Raw genomic sequence first — 26049 nt, 5'->3', positions numbered from 1 at the left:
AAAGTGTTCACTTCAGTAAGACGGTAGCATCCAACATGAAGGTAACCATTTCGTAACCATTTGATCATCAATCATATCAACTAATTTTCTTTCCTTTATTTCCAACCGTAGGCGTTCGTAGTGCTGTCCATGGCTCTGGCCATTGCCTCCTGCGCAGCAGTTGACGATTCCAGCAAAAAGGAAAAACGTGGTCTCTGGGAGCTGAGCAACGACCACGATGAGTTTGGACATGATCACTATGATCACTACGACCACAAGACCGTAACGAAGACCATCACCAAAAACGTCCACGTTCCATACCCGGTTGAGGTCGAAAAGCACGTTCCCGTACCGGTGAAGGTCCCATACCCAGTTCATGTCGAAAAGAAGGTCCCAGTTTATGTGGAGAAAAATGTGCCAGTCTACGTTGAGAAGAAGGTCCCAGTCCACGTTGATCGTCCAGTTCCGTATCCAGTTGAAGTTAAGGTCCCAGTCGTTCAGAAGGAATACGTTGAAGTGCCAAAACCGTACGCAGTTCATGTTGAGAAGCACGTCCCAGTGTACATCAACAAGCCGGTGTACGTCGAGAAGCCTGTTCCAGTGACCGTTCACGTCAAGGAGCACAAGAAACACTGGGGTCTGTTTTAAGTTATGTATGTGTTGCTATGATTGTTGAATTGAATAAATGCGAATGGTTGTAGTCAATTGTTCTATTTTCAAATCTAAACAGGCTGTCCAATCATTTCAAACTCCACTTTTGAACCGACGATGTTCATCATTTCTGGAGTTTTGTTGCGATTTCGTAATTTCTCATTAATAAATATAATTTTTTAAACTATTTTAAAAGCACGGATGGTCAGTCGTGACTATTATACAGTAATGACCCGTTTTTATCATCCAATTGAAAAATTTTGGTTGGGGAAGTTGATAAAATCGTGAAATGTTTTTAAAATTCTTTTGTCCATCCTACATAAATAGAAGCAACCTGAGAATAATCTCAAGTTGTTAGTTTGCAGAAAAATTAAACGTAATGCCCTAGCAGTGCAAAAATCGTATTTAAGAGAATCGTCCGACAGTTGTCTAATCCAACTTCCAAGCATAGGATCGATCTGAAATTTTCCAGATACATTCATTACGAATGACAATCTCCTTAAAAGCGCGATGACCAAATTATTCGTTGATTTATTAGACACAGAGCGTTGGTAGTTCACTACCATTCTAGGTCTATGTTCCAAAACTGACAACTAAGAAAAACGCGATCGAAGATGAAGATTAAATTAGCGATCCGGAGAGAAACGGTGCATCAAATTAATCTTTACTGTCTAAAATTACATTCCTATTCAACGTTTCTAGTGTAAAATTCAATTTACGGAAGAATCCTCGTGAAGTAATTCATGATTCATAATATATTTGTCACGATCCAATATCCGTGCTCGAGAAATAGTTCACAAAATCATCAAATATTATTCATGTATTCGTGAACTGGTTCATACTTCCTAGTATAATAGTTTAGACTTACCATACGTGGTCGTGAAATAGTTCACGAAATCATGAAATATTATTCATGATCCCTAGTATACTAGTCACAATTTAGCATTCGTTTTCGTGAAATGTTTCATGAAATCATGCAATTTTATTCACGTATTCGTGAACTGGTTCATGCTTCCTAGTACAGGTATACCTCGATTTAACATACCCTCGATTTAACATATTTCGATTTAACGTAATTTTTACCTCGATTTAACATACATGCAAAAAAAATTTAATGTCGATGTTACTAAAACGAAATGTTAAGAATCAATATCAATTTTTTTCTATGATCCACTTCCAATGCTTAAAGAAACATAATTTATTTTCGTTTTTTCGCTAGATTATGTTTTAGATTCTGAGATACAAAGACATTCTTATTTTGATACCGCACAGCAAAATGAATACACGAATTTGTGGTTCAAGTTATTTCCTGATAATAGTTTTATGGGTTTTTATGTATAAGCTAAAAATAGATAACTGGAAAGATATGGTTGATGGAAGGTATAGAGCGATGACGAGATATTGGCGGACGATACGCCCACTAATAGGCATTAGTGCTGTAGCAGTTATTACGAAACTGTTGGAAATTTGTAATGAAGTCATGACAGTTCCTCGATGTTAACGCACCCAACTAGATCTTGAAAGAACGTAAGCTCGATTCCTGCTAAAGATAATATCTTTTCTCAGGCTGTATTGAACAGGTGAATTTCTCAGTGCATGTTGACCTTTTTCAAAAATAAACTTCATTATGGATCGATTCCTCTTGCAAAAAAAAATGCAATAGACGATAATGATGGAAGATACAAGTCTTCCTTCAATGTACTACTCCTATAAAGCTCGGTGTTTATCAATACCGGTGCCAGTCATTATTAAATCTAAACAGAGGAAGCACACGAAAGCAATGTTAGTCCGACACTGATTGTGATTATATTCTTCATATACTACTGCGTATTCTGTATATCTGTAAATATTACTCTCAACAACTGCAACGGGTAGAGAATGGTCGTTAGTAGAGATTGGGATTCGAATAAACTGTCCTGGCATTTGTGTAAGATTTACGATGATTGAATACTCTGGATACTTGGCTCCCAGGAGTACCATAATAAATGTTCATGTTTAAATAGAAATCTAGGAGATAGATCCAATAAATAATAAGCTAATAAAATGTAAAAAAAGGAGATAGATCCAAAAAAAAATGAAAAGATTTCCGTCTTTGTCGCCTGTTACAACGTGGGAGCAGGAAACCAGTGGATCAATTCTCGGCTTTAGACATCACATGCTACGCGGCTATTTTGGAGACCGATAATAGTGACATCAACATTCTAGTGAATTCCACCTCCTCGTCGTACAAAAGGATTAAGCAATTTTTTTTAAAAATATTTTTGTATTGTAATTAAAATGTCTTATTCATTCTGATGATTTCGACTTTTAAGCTGAGGTATTGTATCTGTAGTGTACAAAATGATTTAATCCAACTTTTTTCCTTAAGGAGAACTGTTGCGCTACAATGGCTCGATTTGGTTGTTTTTTTTCTGCAAATAGAACTCCTGTGCTTACAAAACTTCGTGACTAGTCGTTTGCTCGCGAACTCAAGTAGTGTTCTCTTTTTGAATTCTGCAATTATCTGACGGACAGGTTGGTCTACCAAGATAAAGATGAGACAAAATAGAAACACAAATTTTCTTACTTACTAAAATTAGGCATTGTGCTCTTCATGCACACAATGGTTAATCCAACTTTGTGGATTATTCTTATAAGTTATCCTGAATTCTGAGAAAATTTTGCAACGAACTTTATGAAATGAATATCTGTTAGAATTGGCGAATACTTGGCAAGGTTAAGATAAATATGTTGTTTATGTTCAGAAGAGCAATCTAATTGTTTAATTGTGAATATGTGGTTTCTATGTCACTGTTAGGTGGATACAATCAGTAATATCCTCGTAAATATTTCGTGTGATGAGTAAAAAAGATAATTATATTCGAAAACTAATATTTCTTTTGTGTTTCGATTTTACATAAAATTCGAGTTAAAATACATGATTGAATCGGAAAATGTATGTTAAATCGAGGTATACCTGTATAATAGGGCATTGCAAAAAAATTTTTTTTTTTTGAATTCTTGAAGGCCCCCCCCCTCTCATATTGTGACAAATGTCAAAGTAAGCTCAGATGCCAAATTTCACATCATTTGGACAATTTCAGACCCCCGCCCACCTCGCTTGAATTTTTTTGAAATTAGTACTATGGGAAAATAAGGAGGAAAAATACATTAAATGCAATAACTTTTGAAGTAGCAATCAGAAAATTAAAATTTATATCTCTTTTGGAAGGAAATAATCTTAGTATTTGCATGGAGATATATTTGTTTCTAGAAAAATACGGGAAAGTGGGGTACTGGGTCATTTTGGCCCCAAAATCCCCTATTTTTAATGATTTTTCTACTCCGTGATGCAAATCATACATATTTTGTAGTTTTTTTAATGTGACAAAAGCTAAGAAATCGAACGGAACCCTTTTGAGCTTAGTTCGAATACGAAAAGTTGGGGTTAAATGGCCTTTTGTCATTCATATTAAACTTCATCATTTTCTCGTGAATATATCTCTATTATTCTTCACTCAATTTTCATAAACTATACCTTGTTGAACGTAGAAAATCCTTAGAATTATAACAAAAATAGATTCGTTACCGGTAAAATTCAGGAACATCAAATTATCTGACATCTAGTGCCGATTTCACATTTTTATCATAAAATCGCACATATTAACTCCATTTAACAACAAAATTCTTATTTAATTTACTAGTTTTAGTGTAAAATATGCTTAGGGATCACATGAGAAAAGTTTCACTCCTGGAAAAATAGGGGAAGTTGAGGTATAAGGACAAATAATGAAATAAATGAGATTTGTAGAGTAAATATCAAAAAGTTTTATGTTTCTGAATTTTACCTTTAAGGTTTTTATTTTTGTTTTTTTCGTCAGAATTTTACACGTTCAATAAGATACATTTTATGAAAATTGATTGAAGAATAATAGAGATATATGCATGAGAAAATGATAAAATTTAATATGACTGACAAAAAACCCTATAACCCCAACTTCTCGTATTCGGACTAAGGTAAAAGGGTTCCGTTAGATTTCTGAGATTTTTTCACATTAGAAAAACTACAAAATATGTATGATTTGCATCACGGAGCAGAAAAATCATTAAAAATAGGGGATTTTGGGGCCAAAATGACCCAGTACCCCAGTTTCCCGTATTTTTCTAGAAACAAATATATCACCATTCAAATAATAAGATTATTTCCTTCCAAAAGAGGTCTAAATTTTAATTTTCTGATTGCTACTTCAAAAGTTATTGCATTTAATGTATTTTTCCTCCATATTTTCCCATAGCACCAATTTCAAAAAATTTCAAGCGAGGTGGGCGGGGGTCTGAAATTGTCCAAATGATGTGAAATTTGGCATCTGAGCTTACTTTGACATTTGTCACAATATTAGAGGGGGGGCCTTTGAGAATTCAAAAAAAAAAAATTTTTGCGATGCCCTACTGTATAATAGTCCCGACTTACCATACGTGGTCGTGAAATAGCTTACGCAATCATAAAATATTTTTCATGTATTCGTGAATCGGTTTTTATTTCTTAATATAATACGACATACCATTCGTGCCCGTGAAATATTTCACAAAATCATGAAATATCATTCATGGGTTCGTGAGCTAGTTCATGATTCCTAGTACTTGTCCTACGATCTATCTTCACAAAATCTAGAGTATTATTCGTAGAATCATTTCTGTTCCATGTACTATTCCATGTTCATGCTATATATGTCCAGCCGCTAGTAACCAGCAAGAGACACGAGCAGTAGATATAAGAAAACCTTTAGGACCTAGAACCAGGGATGCCATAAGAAAATCTGTATTTTATTCTAGAAAATCTTTTCATCTGTATTTACTTTTCAAAAAACCTTTGTCGAAATCTGTATCGAATCAATTGAGTTGTACCTTTTGCTGGATTATCTATCGAAGATACTAACTTCTGTGGTAATGGCTTTTGTTGATATACAAGGTTGTATACATTAAGTCGACCAATGTATCTGTCGAATTTTCTTACAGAAGGTTGATAATTATCAAAGTCACAGAACATTACAGTTAACGTTTCTGGGGGTAGAACTCAGCCAGGCGTTTGCTGGGTGCTAACCTGGGTGTATTACAAACCTTGCGACCGCTCACAAAACGGAAGCTAATTTAAATATAGAGGACTAAGCTGAGAGAGACAGAGGGGAAGTTTCACTGATACTGAAAAAATATTTCTAACAATAGTTTTTGTAACTTTATTTCTTATGATCTGTATATCTGTACATTCACGCAAAAAACTGTCCATCGATACATACAGATTCTGTGTCTGAAAAAGGCTGAAAATTCTGTATAAATATAGATTATTCTGTATTATTGGCAACCCTGCCTAGAACATCGTTATTAATTTGGTAAGGTTGAGTGTGATGTCTCGACAGAAAAAAAAAACTGCGCTGAGCATCAAAAATACATTACAGAACCACAAATCGTATTTGTGATATAGTTCATGGAACAAGATCCCGCTTTTTAGTCACACATTTATGTTCCTGTTTATATTGTCGCGATACTTTGAGTATAATAACCAAAAGCGATAAGGTGAAGAGAAATTTCGAATATTATAATAAAATCGCTGATGTCATGAACATCAGACACATCACTCCGCGTGTCAAATTCGAAAGTAAGCTCTAGATTAAAAAATCATGATAACGTGTAAATAAACAACGAAAATCGTTACTAAGATCCTAAAATCAAGAACATAAATTATACTATTTGTGACAAAAATATCAAAAATCGTGACTAAGATCCCGAAATCATGAACATAAATCACTCTACTCGTGACTAAAATAACAAGATAATGTGAATAAAAATAACGAAAACCATGACTAAGATCCTGAAATTATGAATATAAATCACATTACTATTGAGCAAAATATCAAAATTTGTAACTAACGATTGTACAATGCTCTTACGGTAGAAGCGACTTTATTGCTGGAATCGCAGGGTCGGCTAGCTACCGGGTAATCAAGGGATACGCGGATCAAGAACAAAAACCTAGAACTTTCACTTTTCTTATCACAGTTTTTATTCAGGTATATTTGTGTCGTGTGGGTGTGGGGTGTAACTTGCATTTGTTCTAATGGTGCGTGTGCACTACTGCTATCACTCAACGTACCATACTTTTGCTGCTTCTGTTGATGTGCGTCGCGACGCTGACGATGTCGACGGGCGAGATCCCCTCGCGGACGTCTGCGAAAGTGGCCGGATGAAGGCCCTGGTACGATGGTGATCCAGATGACAGATGGACGGACCAGCGGGCGTTGCTGGTTTGGCTGTAGACAGGCGTCTTCCCTCTTGGGCGAGCATCGGCGTGACCGCGGCTAACCGCAATGGCCAACACCGAGAGGGGACCCTCCTTTGCGATTAAGGCCTTTGCCCGAGGGTGTGAAACAATTGCGTGCAGCGCCGGATGACGGACAATGATGTTCTCCGAGTTAGGCACGGAATCCTCCTGGATTCGCTGGCCGAACCGTGTGCTGGATGTCAGTTTAATTGTAGCTAAGAAGCGCTAAGAGGTCTTGAACCAGTTGTGAACGTTATGACACAATTCCCGCCCCCAAGGGGGGGGGGGCACTAAACTTCACCAGTAAAATACACTTCAGCACACGGACGCCTGATATTGAAAAAAAGACCAGAGCTGAGAACTACTGGACCTTTTATAAGAATTTCAATTATATTTCCCTCCAATTTCTATCCGAAATCCATTTTTAAAATTTTCGCGCCATCCGTGAAAAGTGCCATACGTTATCGTGGAGATGGAAAACTATCTTTACAGCTCTACGCACCCTTTAGCTTCCCTACTTATAGTTGTGTATTGTAGTATATGAATGTTCAACAAACAACAAATATTATTTACAACAAAAATCTAAATGATGGAACCAACCGTTACAAAATCGTGATTAAGATCCTGACTTCATAAACATAAATCACTTTACTAAAATATCACGATAACGTTTAGATTGTTATGAAAATAGTGATAAAGATCCTGAAATCATGATTATAAATCACATTACTAACAAAACTACCGTGACTAGTATCCTAAAATCATTAGCATAAATCACTCTATTCATGACTAAAATACCACGAAATATAAATTACGAAAATCGTGACCATGATCCTGCAATCATGAACATGAACCACGCTACTCTGACATAAAAATCCGATAGCAAACTCATGAATAAAGTATCACGGTATCTTGCTAATAAATCACAAAAATCGCGAATAAGCTCATGCAAACATGAACATCGTTTAACTATCGGCAGTGTATTATAAAATTATGAACAAAGATCATAACAAAATCTAAACATGTCCAGGGAACAACCACAGTAACTCTACCAAACTTTCGAATGTAACGCCATGAAGAGTTAAAAATATTCAAATTCATTGAATGAAAATTGCAACTGCATTCATTTTCAATATTCAGTGAGGCAGCTGAAAACGTCAAACGAACAAACCGCCCCTTTATTCATGCAGTTTTTCATTCGTCTCCGATTATTACACGAAGAGACCGTGCTGCAACGAATCAAACGCATTAAAGTAGGCCCTGGCACAATGTAAGCGATGATGATTGTTGTTTCATATGCCTTAATGGCATTTGAAAACATTTTCCTAGATACTTAGTGAAATGAATATATTGTACGATATTCAACTGAATGAATGACATTAATATTTGAAGGAATATTTTTTTCTATTCACCGCGAGTCGCATCATGTTCATTTTTAGCCGTCAGAAAAGAGTCAGATTATTTTTAACTCTAACGCCATGTATATATTCGATGCAAACTAGTTTTTTTGGTAACGCACGTAGTTTGATATGCACAGAAAAAAATATTTTGTAATTTTAAGTTTATTTTCATGTACATATTTGGAGCATGAATATAAATGTAAAATTAAGTTCCACCACAAATACACACGACTTGTCGTGCTTTCTTCATCGAATTTTATTATAATTTTACACGTGGATTGAAAATTACAGTTACTTTAAACGGAAAACCAATGCACTTCAATGTATTTTTACTCGAATACTGCTGTAAAATGAATGACATGTAATATTACACGAATGAAAGTGTAAAATTGTATGCTGTTTGATGCTCCAATTAATTTTAACGTAATTTTCAATCAAATTTTTGATTCAATCTTTGTATATATACCTTCGTATTGATTTACATGTCGTTTAAATTTCATTATTTTTTGGTGTGTGTATCAAAGAAGACTTAGAAATTTCATCAGCAATTACTTTTCGCATGGCGTGCAATCTTCAAATAGACATCAATTCACAATCAGCTCCAGGGATTCCCATAGCACTACATTTCACGGACAGCAAATGGAGTTGTCCAGTGGAAACTCAGCGAGGTTGACTCGTCAAAGATTTTCTACACAGATAGATCTAAGATGGATTATTCTTCGAGAATATAAAGTTTCAATTTCAAAGCAAAATTTGGTTTCCGGGTACAAAATCCACTCTCAGTATTTATAGTTGAAGTAACAGTCATTCTCTATTGTTGCCAACTAATACAGAAACTAACGCCATCTGCTTTTGCCATTTGTTCGGATAGTTTAAGAGCTCTCGAGGCTCTTCAAAATAACCGCAGTGCTAAGAAAGTCGTTAATGCCATACTTAGTGTTCGCATGATTGTATGTCAGCTTCATCAATCAGGTTACACCATTTTATTCCCTTCACATTGCCCAATCTACGGTAATAAAGGGCGAACACGAAATTATTGCGACACCGAAAATGTCATGCCAATTTTCTTATAATGTTTAAAATCAAACCAAAATTTTGGGGTAGTTTTATACATATATTTACTTCAAAAATCAAAAGAAAAGTTAATCGATGGAGCCTTGAGTGTAAAATTGAACGCATTTTCGCTTGATGCCCTCCATCAAAGTCTTTACAGTGTCATCCGGTACCAGTTTCTCAGTTTTTTTTCCATTTTCTTAACATGTCCTTCTCGTCTTTGACTGTCTTCTTGCTCTTCCGAAGTTTCCGCTTCATCATTGCCCAGTACTGCTCCACCGGGCGCAGCTCCGGACAGTTTGGCGGATTCATGTCCTTTGGAACAAAATGGACAGGATTGGTCTCATACCACTCCAGGACACTTTTAGAATAGTGACATGATGCAAAATCTGGCCAAAATAGCGGAGCTTCGTAGTGCTGCTGCAAGAACGGCAAAAGGCGCTTCTCGAGGCACTCAGATTTGTAGATCTCGCCATTTACTGTGCCCTTTGTCACGAAAGGCTCACTCCTCAGTCCGCAAGAGCAGATGGCCTGCCAAATGAGATATTGGGAGGCGAACTTTGACATTTTCTTCTTCTTAAATTTGTCGTCCGGTGAAAAACTCCAACCCCGGAATTTGCTTAAAATCGGCTTTTACATACGTTTCGTCGTCCATCACACAGCAGCCATATTTTGTCAGCATCTTCTCATAGAGCTTCCGTGCCCGAGTTTTAGCCGTCGATTGTTGCCGCTCATCGCAGTTTGGGAAGTTCTGTACCTTGTATGTATGTAGTCCAGCTCTCTTCTTTGCATTCTGGACGTAGCTCTGCGACATGCCGATCTTTTTAGCCAAATCACGGCTTGAGACGTTGGGATTTGCTTTAATCATCCGCTTCACCTTTCCCTCCGTCTTTTTGTTCTCCGGTCCCGGTTTTCTTCCAGCTCTGTTGCCGTGGTACAAACGTCAACCGCTCCTGGAACCGACTCAACACTCAGGAGACTGTTTTCCCAACTGCCGGTGCGACCGGTCAGGAAATTCCAGGTGTTTGGAAAGAATTTGTTCTCTCGACTCGCGTTGGTTTACCTTTATTTTCGTTGAATCGAAAAACACGACTTCGATTAATGAGAAAGTGTGCAAAATTTGGTTGGTTTTTACCTAATGGTAAAAAAGTTATGCCCTGTTGAATGTGTCGTAATAATTTAGTGTTCGCCCTTTAAGCAGGCTGATGCTTTTGCAAAGAATGGTGTTTCAAACATTTCAGTAATATATCGACCGATCGAATATGTCGAATATTTTCCAAATTTGAAAGAGTATTTACACAAGAATGGTCAGGGCCGGGGGAACACCTTTTTCTTTGGGTAGTAAGATTCGACGTGATCTCTCTACGTACTGAAGAAATTTCTGCTATGGCGCGTGTAAATGAAAATTCTCTGATAATATCTGGTGGCTATTTAGAAAAACTCTTTATTAACAGGGCTGTATGTCCGACTTCTCAGCGAAAATGTGTTTGTTGAATACAGATACTACAAATGTTCCCTAGCTAAGTACCAATCACTCCATTCTTTTAATTTCGTTGCATTAATTTTACGTTCCCTGCTATAAAACTTTCTTTTCGCGAGTACTGAAGCCCGCATGATAGTGTTGACTAATGGGAAGGTATCTCCGACGACCGACATCCTTTCAGGCTTTGTAGAGGTCGATTTGAATATTTCTTCGATGGCAAAAATAATGCCGATAAGTCTCATTTTCGATACAAATTCTGTCTAATGCAAACGGCCCCTGGATGGTCTACTCTCGGACCAAAGGCAAGCCATTTAAAAGCATCAGTATATCACGTGATCTAACTAAACAACACTCGATCGTGTACGAAAAAGTATTTCGTCTATGTACCCGCCCGGGAAGTAGAGATTGATGGTGTAATTTTCGAGAAGGGCCTTAATTGCGAAATAGGGGGTGGCTCCTTCCTTATCCCTGAGCTTCAGTCAGTGAAAGTTCTGGTATGCAAGCATTTGCGTTCAGCAAAAATCGAGGAGTATATGAAAACTTATTTTCCATCAGGTTCATTTCGAGCCTTTCGCCGGATTTGTTCTTCCAAAATTTATTCATTTGAACGGGGCTCGTCTACTTGTTCCCCCTTTTGTACCACTGGGCATGAACTGCCGTCGTCACAAACAATGAGCCCATTGTAGAAACAAGGCACGGTGTGAAAAATGCGGAGAGGATCAAGAAAACTTTTTCTTCTGTGGAGAGACTCCGAATGATCTGTCGACATGTCCCGCATATTAATTATAGGGGGAAAACTGAAGCATTCTTTTTAGAAACGCTGGGAAGAAATGCTAAAGAAAGCACCGGCCACGACTAACTTCTATGCTTTCTTGTTCACTAAAGAGTGAGATTCTGACAATCCCGTCGAGGGAACATCTTCTGCCTATAAGAGTTCAAAAGAGGAGAATTATTTCCTCCCCTAAGTTTCTTTGTGAAGGCCTGAAAGTGTCTCTGGATAGGAGCTACTATATCAAACCGAAGAAAGGGGCTCCTTGTTTCGGAAAGTCCACATAGGACATCCAAAACTCGAAGTGTCTCTATATTTCAGTCCTATTATTTTCCTAGGTTTTACACATTTGCATTGTGTAAAACCTTGTTTACTTCCGTCGTAGATCTTCCACAATTTTAACATTATTCGCCATGGCCGAGAAAACAATATTAGGGATCGAAACGTGCTACTATTTCTATCGGATAAGCCTTTGCTCGGTGCCAGCTATTGAAGTTGTCGCTTGTTAAATCCGAATCATAGCAAAGATTTATTGATATTGTTTCCATATACATCGCACCTCAGCTGGTTCTAGAAGACTTTAGCTCCAACGGTATGCCATGGGTTTGTCTTCATTCTTATAACCGATCTATCTTACAGCATGATATTCGTGATAATTTCAATATGAGCATCTTGAATACAGTGGGAATGATACGAATGCCTACCAGCGCGGCCAAGCGCGTTAGATTTATCGTTGTTCTCTCTTTCATTTGTGTGCCCATTGATTGAAAGAGCTACGCGTCCACTATATCCGAAACAATCTAATCAAAATGAGAAATTCCTCCGGTGAAAGGGTACAACGTTGTCTGGCCTGTTTCTATACACTGCCTTTAAACGAATACCCGGCGCGAACAACCGTGGACGGTTTCCCACTCTGTTGTGAGCAGAGAGAGCTCCGAATTCTATGCGAAAAGGCCCTATGAGGACTTTTCGAACGTCGCATCGCCCAAATTTTTCCGAATTTACGCGACGTTAGAAACTCAAATGAATAACTTGATGAAAACTTAAAAACGCGGTTATTGGCACCGGTTCATCAACGGATTAACGAGAGATACAATATTTCGTCTGGTAGCTAAACCCTACGTCGTGTACTCGATTCGACCTTTGTTCGGAATACATGGAACTAAGAACCCTTTATCGGCAACAACAGCATTCCACGTAGTTTCCCATTCAAATGATAGACGTTTCGCGATGAAATTATAATAATTGTTCTTCAAACACACAAACTTATCTGGTAGCAAAGATACTCGCGTTAGGCGTTCTCTCCACAAAACTTATCGTTTCATATTTTCCTACGGGCATGTCAACATCGTTACTGTTCCAAGTAGGCGCTTCGATCGATGGAGCATGGAAAGCACTCTTTGTTTTTCTGGAGAAAATATTAAAGATATTCTTTATGTTAAAATCGTTCCCGATTACCTGATACAAATATTAGTTTGAGTTCTTTCGCATTGTTCTATTCATGGCAATGAGAAAAGTGACACTTGGATTAGAATGATATTGAGAAGGCGGACAATTAGAAGGTAATATTTGATCGTGCAGCTTTAACGAATTTTTCAGTACTCTGTCAAGAAAGACGCTCGAAAATTGATAAATTTCATGGGCCAAGGGAAGTTTAGGAATACCAAAGGCATCAACAAACATTGGTTAAAAAGGAAGGATGAAGGTCGTGGCTTTCTTCGAGTGGTATTTCGGGTCATGTCCAATCATTATACGCAGGGCCGTCGAGAGCCGCGTCGGACCCCAAGGCTTGTATTACTGCCGGGCCCTTTTAAATCTAAGCCATCTAGTTCAGCATGAGTTAGTACCTCTTCAGCCATGAGAAACTCGTGAGTCCGTGGTTTCTATTATTCTCCGGTTGGCTCATATTGACACATCCACAGATAGCGTGCCAGACAGGTGAATTTCGACAGCTTCTTATGCCGTGGTATCCAAATCGGGTAAAATTGCCATAATTACGAGTTTTTCAATTTGCGAGCACTCGGGTGTACATAACGATTAACAACGTAATTAAAGGTGCACGGTGCGAATTCGTGTATTCGTATCTCGTTTATGTCATCGCTTATATATACAGAGGTACTGATTTCATGTCGCCACAACCAACGATATATTTCGTTTCGCGACAAACGATTGTAATGGATTGATGGTCTGGAACATAATCAGCACGCTATGTCTAACATGGTGAAACTGTAGGGTGTAAACATTGGTCAGGTTTAGCTCAGTTTGTACTTTTAACAATAGATCTTAAGGGTGTAGTGGGAAAAAATCGACTCCTTTTTATCGGCTTAATTGTTAGTGTTGAACCTCTAGAATAGTCTCCTACCCAAGTAACAAATTTAGTTTTATGGTACACTTGAAGATATCTTCAAAATTAGCTCCATAAAACCGAACATAAAACCAATTACTCTACAACACTGCTTCAAGACAACCATAAACCCCTCTTAAGACGAAAAAGGCCCATTCTTAAGATGGTTCTCAAGAGTATTTTCCAAGATTTTCTTAAAACTTTTAGATCTTATCAATATATTCTTATAGTGGTGTTCAAGAGCTGTTTAAAACTAATATAAGACTACCATAAGTCTTGATAGTTTTATGATATTCTTCAAGAACACTTCTAGTGCGCTATGAAACTGCTTTGTTAGATAGAGAGGTTGGTGTATAGATGAAAAGAATAAGCTTGGGAAAAAATATATCCATCATTTGATGTTCCCTTACCAAAATGGATACAAATAAAAAACGATAATATAAGTGGCCAGCTTTTTAAGCTCATTATTGAGAAAATTTGCATGCGATTGCCAGTTTTCCGATAATATGCAGTATAAAAGTGCGAAAAATTCAACGCGCCGTCAAACAATCTCTAAAACATTGATTTTGATAAAAAATATTAAATCGTTTCGAAAATTCAATAGTATGTGTAATTGTTCATAATTGTCATATTTTGGATTAAACGCGTGCATAAACATTTTTCTAGTTCAGAAATGCATTTCAATCAGTGAGAATCAGTTCAGTATATGAAAAAAAGTTTTTATTTTGATTCTTATGCTAATGGCTACCATTTCGAAGCGGTCAAAATTATCCAGGACGCCATTACTTGTCATTGGATTTAACTGAAACCGTCATAAGATCTTATTAAAACTAATTATTCTTGCTCAAGAGTAATAGGAGTTTTTCAAGATCGTGATAAATTCATTCTTATTTATGATAAACTTGAAGAAGAGCTGTTGGACTTGAATAAAACTAATAGGAATTTTTCAAGACAGAAAGGTTAGATGGAAGATCGCCATAAATCCAGTCTATTTAACATTGAAAATGCCAATGTTGAAATAAAAATGCCTATGATTAATGATTTTGGTAATCACAATTCCGTCTATAAGTTTTTAATTTATTTCAACAACGCATGTTAAATAGAGCTATATGAACAACTAACATCTCGCTATATTAGCAGCACCTACAGATTTGCAAAGTTAAATGATTAATTTATAATTATCGAGTTTGCTGTTTATACATGATTGAGTTACATGTCACGTTTTCTCCGTTGGGATACGTCACATATCCCGTCAGTCGTTACAGTTTGTTTCTTTATTATAGAACGCTCTTATGCAAGAGTATTTTCACTTCGTTTAAAGCTTTAAGGAGGTTTTATGGTAGCATTCATAAGATACGTTATGCTTCAACAAGAATGTCATAAAGCTACCTTTTGGTTTTAAGGAGGTTGGAAAGCGATGTCTTAAGAAGAGGCTCAAGATTCTCTTAAAACTGCTCATAAGACTAATTACTCTTATGAAAAATGTAGTTTTATGGATATTTCTTCAAGAGTTCTTGAAGCACTCTTAAACCCCGCCAAGCACATAAAACTAATTGCCCTTTTCATAAGCAATATTAAAACCAGATTCACTATGTAATGCCTTGATAAAACTACCATAAAACCTAAATAAAACCAATTAGCATTTGGATTGTTACTTGGGTAGTCCTCCTAGTATTTGCTGTAATACACGCATATTTCAATCTACCGGAAACAATTTTCGAAAAACTGACAGCGATAAAAATACAGTGTAAACAATACACTCTAAACTGCTTCTACCCAAATTTTCAAGAAAAAATACCCAATAAGTTATTTTCTACAGCGTTTTTTTCCATGACTCAAATTGACCCTTTAATAGTGTTTTTCTCGAAACGCCTTTTTCAAAATAGCGAACACGATAACACAAAAACTAATCAACGAGTCTACTTGATTTTTTTGTGAGAATGCACAATATGTGTAGCTTGTCAGAAAACTGAATAAAAAAAATTTCTTCCTATTATTTTGAAGAAAAGTGTGCGAATTATGAGATTTTTCGATTTTCATGAAGCCATTTTCCGCAACTCGAGTTTTTTTTCTATTTTTTGGTTCATCAAGTAACTACATGTCTAAGCTTTATAAATCTTATTGAATACCCTGTGCCAGATAATTTTATCAAGAGTTATCGCGTTCGCACTTGACGTGTAAATGGTTGAGCGTCCACTCTTGAAACGCTCGTATGTGTCGCTTTGCGTGACAGAAAATATATTTGTTGTGTGCACAATGATTAAATAAATCTTAACATTACACAAAAGATCCTTTGTTCCTTTCAAAATCGTAAAACAAAATAACTTTCGGTTTGAGCACTTAACACCAGACGCCCCCCTTAAGACACGTCTCGGAAGGTAAACAGGAATACAGTTTGACCACAATAGGCCACTTTCTCCTTGTAATCGTTTTTTATTTTCGAAATAGTGGGTTAGAAAACAATATTTTGCTTCTACTGTACAGACAATGCGACACACTGATTGATTTATTTGCTGGTAGCGGTGGAGCTGTTTTAGGCTTTTGCTGTAAGCATGATGAAAAGGTAGCAGATGCAGCTCGAAATTTTCATTTAAAATTACTAAATCAAAAAGATTTTCAATTTACACAAGTTTATCTCATATTGAATCCAAGAAAACCGTTTCTAATCACAGATTTTATGCACGTTTAACTAATATACAGTGTGATATGTATAACGTAGGAGCCGGTTTTGGTATTGTTACCGATTATCTGGTACGGCTCTCTTAGCCCTCGAGGATTGTTCTCCGAGACCCGGAAGGGGAATCAGTCTAAACCCCAAGCTACTGGTCAGACCAACGGCAGCCGACGGGGCGGGCGCGAAAGGCCTCTTTTGGGTCCTCGAGTCCCAGGGTCGTTAAAGAGGTGGTGGGGAGGCGTTCGGACTTTGTTAATAACGAGATTCGGGGGTTAGTTTTAAACGTTCTATTACTCACTCTCAAACTCCAGATGACGATGACTTTATTGGTTGATTGTTGGGCACGGCGGCGGCCGTGACGGCGTTGAAATGGGTCGATGGCGGCGGAGCGGGATGCGTAGCGGAACGGTTACAGACGGCTGGCGGGTGAGTAGCTTTGGTCCTTGTAGCGATGGCCACTTGTTGCAGACGACGGTTTACCTTCACCGTAGCACGCGGCGGTGCAATGTGAGAGCCTACGCTGGGTGGCGGATGGTTGCTTCGAATCACGACCACGAGGCGAACGGGTTCCTCCAGAGGCACCAATACCGGGTAAGTTGACGACTCCCGGGACACAATCTAGCACGGTCCGCAGACCACCTCGTCCTTGGCGATTAGCAGATGGGAGTTTTGGCGAAATTCGCCACCGGGATCTGCGACGACGGTCTCCTTTACTTGTTAGCCGTTCTGGCACAGGGCACGATTACGGCGAGAAGTCTCTCTGTCCGGTCTTGGCTAAACTTCACAATTACCAGTGAAGTGACCGGGGCATTCAGCCTATCTAGCCGTCCTGAACATGCACTTAGCGCAAAACTTTGACTCGGTTGGTAAAACGATGCGTTCACTTCCACGGTCTGGATACCAGAGAGCTACGTTTCGTTTTCTTGGCTCCAACTAGGCTTTCGATCCTCTCCTTTCAGTCCTGTTCCCCAACCAGCATCCGGTCCACTCGTCTAATTTTCCTCTCATATCATCTCACTCCCCGAAAGCCACCTGTTGGGGTTTTTAATTTTGCTTCCCACTGGTTTGCATCGCCGCGAGCAAATAGGGTTCTAAAACCTCATCCCTACTCCCGCGCATACCAAAGCGTTGAAAATTGCTATTTTGTTTTCTTGCAATAATTTTGGTAAATTGTAACACTTCATGGTTACAGTATGCTGTGAGTATATGTAGGACCCAACAACAATATAGACACTGATCGCAGTAATCAGACGTGAGTACAGGGGGCAACCGAGTACTGCTGCTGAACCAAGGGGTGAGACGCTTGTGGTAGCTTGTGCCGCAATGTGCCACGATGTGCCATGGTGTTCAGTAAAACAAAAGCAATGGTTGCTATGATTATTCAACTACACTTTGTTGACAGTTTTTGAGTTGTCAAAACTGTGCCTCATTGTGCCACACATTGTGGTAACGAGTGAAATGATCGTGTATTACTGTGAATCGTAATCTTATATCGTGTTATCGTAGGTGATACAATGTGTATGGCACATTGTTCTAAGCGACTCACCCCTTGTGCTGAACTGAACTGATTTGATTTCTTTATTTCGCACATTATAATTAGGTTCTCATAGACTTCACACATATGTTTGGTGAGGCCCAAGATCACCGTTCTATCTCAACACAATGCATTTTTGGGGGTAAATTCCTTGTACGTGCTATAAAAATACAAAAAAAAAGCATATTATCCGGTTAATTAAGGTCAGTCTACCTTCTCTTCATGCCCAGAGTAGCAGCTAAAAATCGTTCCGCTATAAATACACGGCAAAAACAACTGCAGTCGAATTGTGTTGTTATTGATTTTTAGAAATGTCCTGTAAGACCAACTACTTGAAAAGTGAAACAATTACTAAACGTGCAGATTGGGCTCAATCCTGGAGAAGCTAACGCGCAGGGCAAGGTATCATATCAAATATTAAGAAGCGCAGTCGTTTGTTTCACGCAAAGACAAGACGTGACAATAGGGGAGGGGGAGCGTTTTTGTTTCAGTTTTACGTCGTAATGGTCCAGCTCCTGATTGGTTGATTCTGACTTTTTGCACCGTACGCAATGTTACTGCAGGGATAGCGAAATTATGTTTGGCAGTGTTGCTATATTGATAGGAAAAGATTGTTTAAGGTATTTATCATGCGTGGTCGATTAACTTTAACAAAAATAAGACAGAAACCACACTATAATCTAAAACTATTCAGAAAATGGCTTTATCAAACCTTACTAAACACCCATGCCATGGAAAAACGGTGCCTTTCATCAATATAGTGGATTCAAGATACAAAATATTGCCGGAATAAAATAAATTAACAAGACACTAATTTCATTAATAAAAATAGCAACACTGTTTGGAAGATTTCGACAGGGTGAAAATATGCGAAAAGAAGAATGCCGAGCGAAAAATAAGAAGCCGATTGTCACGTCTAGTCTTAGGTTTCACGGAACAACATGCAGCACACCAACGAAAACTGTCACGTTAACAACATCATTCTTATATATAGGCAATGGCTCCACAGAGATGCGCTTACATGAATTATTTCCACACACCCCTGGCATAGTGATTAACAGATTTATGTGAAGAGACGGAGAAGTGACTTCCATAACAGCTGAATCTTCGCGTTTTCCCGGGTGTTCCTAACGTTGTTCTTGTGGTGAAAATGCTTCCGTATAAACCAACTCCTTCATACGAAACCATTTTATGCAGATCAACCGAAAAGTGGGATTTATCAGACAACACCGGTTATGCACCCATAGTAATTTCCTATGCCAGAATTCTGCAAAAAGACACTGCACCAAGGAAAACATTGTGTAATTGCAGGTAAAAAAGCTCGCCTACTATAACCGTAAACAGCACACCGTTATCTTATGCCAAACAAAAAACGGCCACAAGCCAATATCTACGGATTTGACAGGAACAAATATTCACTCAACAACAATTGCGCCTAGTGTCTCCAAGCCAACAACCGGCACCACCAGCAAAGAAGCGAACGTAGAAGAGGACGGATGCGTTTGTCTGTGCGTTCGCATTACTTTTTGACGTTCTATTGCTTTCTTCGAAAATACTTTGAATTGGCTTCTCAACGTTTTGTAGTGTATTTCGTCGATTCAAGCAATAAAATTCGTTTTTTAACTTGTACACAATGTAGACAAATGTCAACAATCAAATAAAGTTTTGATTTTTACGCTTTCATCACAATTTAATAAGGTGAGCGATTAGAAAGAAATTACTATTACTATTTTTTGCTCTGCTATGAATACTGGACGTGTTCGCTCATCTTCTGGGTAAAAGCGCGGGCCCCCAACTACGACCTGGGCCCCAGGGCAATTGCCCTGGCTGACCCCCCCCCCCTCTCATCGGGCCTGATTATACGTTGAATGCGCATCACCGGCATATTGGCGTCGTGGAGAGCGTTCTCTGCGCTTGGGGTGACGGATATTGGCCTGATTCTAGTCCGAGATGTGCTCGCTATCCTCCAAACTTATTTTCATCTTCTCTTTTAGTTGACTTTCTAACAGCTACCTGTAAATGTGATCCCAAGAGCTCCCAGCGGATCCAAAGAGACCAGTCGGCGATTCGGTTCATGGTCTCCTCGCTTTCACTGATACGGTCTCTGCTAATGACGGTGGAATCAACAATCTTTTGCCTTCTTTATAGAAAGCCTATTGATTGTCTAGTGATTGTTTCTCCTTGTTTCAATTTTTAATAAAATGATTGTTCATGTTGTCAAAATAAAAAATTGAATAGCTTGTCCTTAAAATATTTTCAACTGCTTCCCATAGTATGAATAAAATTGTATTAATATTTTTTTCTAGCGATCTGAACTCCTTGCTTTAAGATGTAGATGTGTCAAAATGTATTCCCAGGAGTATAAATATAAAAAAATAATTCCAAATTTCAAACAAATCCTTATTATTATCCCATATTCTCAAGAAATTTAAATTGTAGAGCAAATAAATATGTATCTGAATAAAAATATAAAATGGTTTTACATCGAGAATTTCAGACGCAATAATTTTGTGCGCAAGACAGATACGTAGGTAATCTCAGGTTTTGATTTGTTCCAAACTTTCGAGTAGGTATTTCCCCCCTTGGTAATTTTTGAGTGGGTAGTACTACCCATACCACCCACGCATTCCGCCGGCCCTGAGAATGGTAAAGATCCTGGAATGAAGGAGAAGTTCCACAAAGTTATTTTTCAGCTAGGAAATAATATTTTGAGGGTATGCAACATTTTTCAAGCCTTGCCTGGTTTTGTATTTGATAAGATCTATAGCTTATACTAGTTCACTTGAGAAGTACAAAACCACGCGCCGTGTAATAGAAGAAAGATAAATATAGTTTAAAAATTTCTTAAATCACGCTACACGTGGGTTACGTGGGATTGTAGCCCTTCTAGTCAATTCAAAACTTTTATTTTAACTATTCTCTGTGTAAATGAAAAGTCTTGTACAGGATTTCCGACTTTTCGATTACGAATTCAATCTGCACAAAATTGTATGCACCGCAAGTCACCACTGACCTTGCCCGGACGATAATCAGTTGATCATATTTTATTTCGTCTATCATTTTCCGTTTCGGCCATTAGACTCGAAGGGAAAAAGTTGCACACCTATGCCCGTAACAACACGAAAAGAGATGTGAAATGAACCGAACTGATTGCTGCTTATGAAATTGGCCGGCTTCGCTTTCGATCTGGTAGCGTCGGATTTTGATCCAAAACCGTTTCCTGAGAACTGAATAAATACAGTCGCGAACTAGCAGCAAGTCATCATTCGCTTTTGATCACCACACCGTTTTAGTCCGGCAGTTGTACACTTTAGGCAACGGATCATCCAGCATGAAGGTAAGTAATCAACCTACTTTTCCAAATCCAAATTGAATCAAATTTCATCACGACATTTCCAGGCGTTCGTAGTGTTGTCCATGGCTTTGACCATTGTCTCCTGCGCGGCAGTCGACGATTCCAGCAAAAAGGAAAAACGTGGTCTCTGGGAGCTAAGCGACGATCACGGTGGCTATGGAAACCACCAATTTGAACCCCAACAGGTAACGAAAACCATTACAAAGAATGTGCCCATCCCATACCCGGTTGAGGTTGAGAAGCACGTCCCGTTTCCGGTGAAGGTTCCTTATCCGGTCCAAATCGAAAAGAAGGTTCCAGTGTATGTGGAAAAGCAAGTACCAGTTTATGTCGAAAAAAAGGTTCCCGTTCACGTCGATCGTCCAGTTCCGTACCCAGTTGAGGTTAAAGTTCCCGTGATCCAGAAGGAATACGTCGAAGTGCCGAAACCGTACGCAGTTCATGTCGAGAAGCCTGTCCCAGTGTACATCAACAAACCGGTGTACGTCGAAAAACCGGTGCCAGTGACTTTGCACATCAAGGAGCACAAAAAAAAATTCTTCGGTCTATTTTAGTTGATTAACCAAATTAGGGCACTTAATAAATACGCTTACCCCAAAAATAAGATAATATTTGATGTTTTCTTCAACTAAAAACTTCAATTTTCTTCATTTAAATGACATTTTAATTATGAGTAGCGTCTATCTTGGGAGTAGTCTAATTAAAAGATTTCCACTAACAACTGGGAAACCTTCGGCTTCCGTAACATGACAGCCTCACCGCACTAACCTAATTAACATGCAAATGGATTGTTCCTACTGGAGGCGCAAAAGCCAACAGCCACCGGGGGATCGGATTTCTCGCTGTCGACCAGCGGCTCTGAGCGGCCAAACTGGCGATTCATTGGAAAGTAATTTTCAACCTGACTGAATCAGAAAGTAGCTTCACTCCTCGTTGAAGCGTAGGGAGGGGTCGGAAAAGCTAACGCAAGGGAAAAAGTACGATAATGAGGCTAGAGAGTAATTATGTCTTAAATAAATTATCTGGCAGAAGGGAGCGAACTTCCGGAAAGTGCGAACAAGGCGACGATTTTCCCTCCGAGGGAGCCGTGACAGATATGAACCCAACAAAAGACGTCAAGGGCCGGGTGTTTCATCGGAGTTTCGAAGGGCATTCTCCTACCATCAGCGTAACCAAAGGAATTTCGGCAACCGGGGTGCCTACTTCATCAAAAAGTGATTTCAATTCTGTCATCAGCAGAGCACTTCCGCTGGCTGCTCTCTCAGCATGTTTGTTTTGTAATCGAGAACGATATAAATTTTATTGCTGTACTGTTTGAAGATTGCAGCCCATGGTGAAGCCTCCGTTCGGTGCGATTACTATTTTGTGCGGTATGATAGGGGGTGCTTCTTAGGGATGCTTCGCATTGCAAGAAAGCTGGGAAATATTTTACTGGCCTGAATTGATAATTTCGTATTCTGTATTATTGGAATTCCAGGATTGCATACCATTGCAGTTTCATCTGGGTAATTTGTCCTTAAAATCTCCTACTTTTGTATATAATAGCCCACATCTCAGATCTGCGCTCAATACCAACATTTCTTATGCAATAATATTAAATAACGGAATTATTTAGTGTTCTAGAATATTCTGCTACCAGTAGCGCAAAAATTTCTGCTACACTTTAATAAATGTGCAATGAAACACTTATACAAATTTAAACTACAAAATTCAAATATAAAATCGTTATTTGTTTATTACACATATGGAAAGAATGTTGGAGGATAAGTGACGGTTAGCTTAGAAACATGTACTGGATCAGCGCAGCCGTTTTGTGCAATGTGCTGTAAGTTGAAGGATGATACACGGATACGAAATTGATCCCGAAATCGTGAATAAAAGACCATGATTTCCGGAACAATCATGTTTTTACGTTACGAAAACAAGACCATGAACAAAAATAATAAGTTTTAAAATTATGTTAAATTTCACTTCGGTAGTGCCCGTATAACGCCTTTATAAGTGGAGATATTTGTTTTTGTTGTGTGAGCTCCTGCCTCGACTTCCGCTATGTTTCTACCAAATCGATTTTCTGTACGTGAACCAGTTCACAACCTTATGAATATTATTCATAAAACCAAAGGTTGACTTGTGATTTTATTCGTTTATTTAGGAGCATTATTCAGAGAACGATTATACAGCATGACCTGATATATGATTGATTACATCTTGAACATGATTTAGTTTTCGTGATTGTGAATTAGTTCACAAAATCAAAATATAATTTCTTGTGAACTATTTCACGAAACTCGGAATATTTTCTATTAAATTTTTCAATAAATTCCTAAATATTAGTGACGAGTCAATACTCGTGCTCGCGAAACTGTTCATAAAACCACAAAATATAATTCAAGTATTCGTCAACTGATTCATGATTCCTAATATTATTTACAACTCACCATTCGTGCTCGTGAAATTATTCACAAAATCATGAAATAATAAGCATCGAAACCTGAATTGGTTCATGATTCCTAGTAATAGTCACGCCTAACCATTCATGCTCGTGAATTAGTTCGCAAAATCATAAAACATTATTCATGTATTCGTGATCTGGTTCATGATTTCTAGTATGTATAATATTCACGATTAACCATTCGTGCTCGTGAAATAGTTGGCATGGCACAGAGGAGTAAATTAAGAAGGCTTGTAGAATCAAATTGTGTATTTATAATCCTAGTAAATTACCTTAATATTCACCAAGCACCATAGACATATTAACTAAAGGAATGAAAATTTTCAAGTTCACCTAAAATTGAAAAAGTTGATTTTCCGGTAGTTTCCGGTTGAATGAAGTATATCTTATGAAAGATTACTTCTTCCTTGTTATAATAGTGAAATAAAATGTACTGAATATTTCCGATTTCGCATTTTAAAACAATTTTGAAAATATTGGGCAATTTTTATCAAATTGTTTATTTTTCATCATAGGGCAGAACTTTTACCATAGTTACAAGAAATCATATTTGATGAAGGAATATTCAGAAAGGTGTGTTGCGAGTAATTTTACAAAATAGATGGAATATTTAAGGTCACTAATCATTTCTGGCCTGCAGAAAAAAAATCATGGACATTAGCGAATGATTTCAAGCATGATTGGAAGGCAACCAGTTATAAGCAAGAAGACCTCAGGTTTTTTTAAGCGGGGGATACAGGCCGCGTAAATGAAAATTGCGTAAATTTCAAAATCCGCGTAAATGAAAACCGTGTAAATTTAAGAATCCGCGTTAATGGGAACCTCGTTAATGGATACCGCGTAAATTGAAAATCCGCGTAAATGAAAACCGCGTAAATTTGAAAATCGCCTAAATTTCAAAATCCGTGTAAAATACCGCGAGTGTATTTTCATGACATGCAAAACCGTTTACAAAATGATTATGAACTATTTATCGTTTCTCAAAAGAACTTATGCCGATAACGGGCTTCTGGGAATGCTGCTGCTTCGTGTTGGATCAAGAAAATCACAAAAAGTCTATTCATGGTGCTAAAAATCCGCAAATTAACACAGGAATACAAACTAACACAAGAACGCAACTAAACACTAGAACATATCGAAAATTTCTAACTTCACAGCCTTAGTATTTTTGTAGAAGCTAATCTAAAGTGACGAGACGGCCCGGACTAGGAAGGATAATCCCGGATTTCAAGATCTTGCCCAGCATGGTAAATCGTCCCGAAAAGTGTCCCGTAGTTATCAAAATGCAGATTTTATTTCAAAATAATCATATTGTACAAAACACTCATAAAAATTTTGTTACGCGCTGCTTAATCTCCGAACTACGTGGGGAATGTGAGATTGGAGCCAATTTATACGGATTGTCATGGTGCCTTTTTTGGATTCTAATATGAACCAGTTCATGAATCCTTACGAAAATCAGCAAATCAGTCACTCTTCTATGGATACGCTGTTCTGAGTAAAAAATGTGATAGTAATTAAAAAATAGCATATCACCAAAAGGCGAAGAGAAATTACGAATATCATGATAAAACTTCTCATCTCATGAACATGGATCACATTATTCCACGTGTCGATTTCGAAAGTGAGGTACACAATAAAATATAACGCAAACGTGCACATACATCATGAAAATCGGGAAATCATAAACATAAATAAAACTACTCGTGTTTAAAATATCGAAAACCGTGACTAAAATCCTGAAATCGTGAACCCTAATTCTAACTAAAATGTAAAGATAATGGAATATCAATTACGCAAATCGTGAATTAGATACAGAGATCATGAATACAAATCACTGTAGTAGTGACTAAAATATCACGATATTTTACGAAAATGAGCTCCTGCAATCATGAACATTGTTTCAGTGTCGGCTCATTTAGTTGATATAGTTTGTACAATCCAGTATATCTCCGAATCATGAACAAGAATCATACGAAAAACTAAATGTCCAGGGAACAACCACTGTAACCCAATCAAACATTCGAATGTAACATCATGTATATTTCTGGCGCAAACTA

The 26049-nt window shown here is 37.9% G+C and overlaps 1 protein-coding gene across 1 annotated transcript; it reads left to right on the top strand.

The window, feature by feature from the left end:
- Window positions 1–35: 35 nt before the first annotated feature.
- On the top strand, window positions 36–22091 carry LOC131679385 (uncharacterized). The gene is made up of 4 exons (XM_058960097.1): window positions 36–41; window positions 112–616; window positions 21476–21519; window positions 21582–22091. Exons 1-4 carry the CDS (start codon window positions 36–38, stop codon window positions 22089–22091), a joined length of 1065 nt encoding a protein of 354 aa, XP_058816080.1.
- Window positions 22092–26049: the final 3958 nt, after the last annotated feature.

Source organism: Topomyia yanbarensis, chromosome 2 (assembly GCF_030247195.1).
Source record: "Topomyia yanbarensis strain Yona2022 chromosome 2, ASM3024719v1, whole genome shotgun sequence".
Taxonomy (NCBI): Eukaryota; Metazoa; Arthropoda; class Insecta; order Diptera; family Culicidae; genus Topomyia; species Topomyia yanbarensis.
The sequence above is the reverse complement of the archived record's forward strand: the minus strand, read 5'-3'. Positions and strand labels throughout refer to the sequence as shown.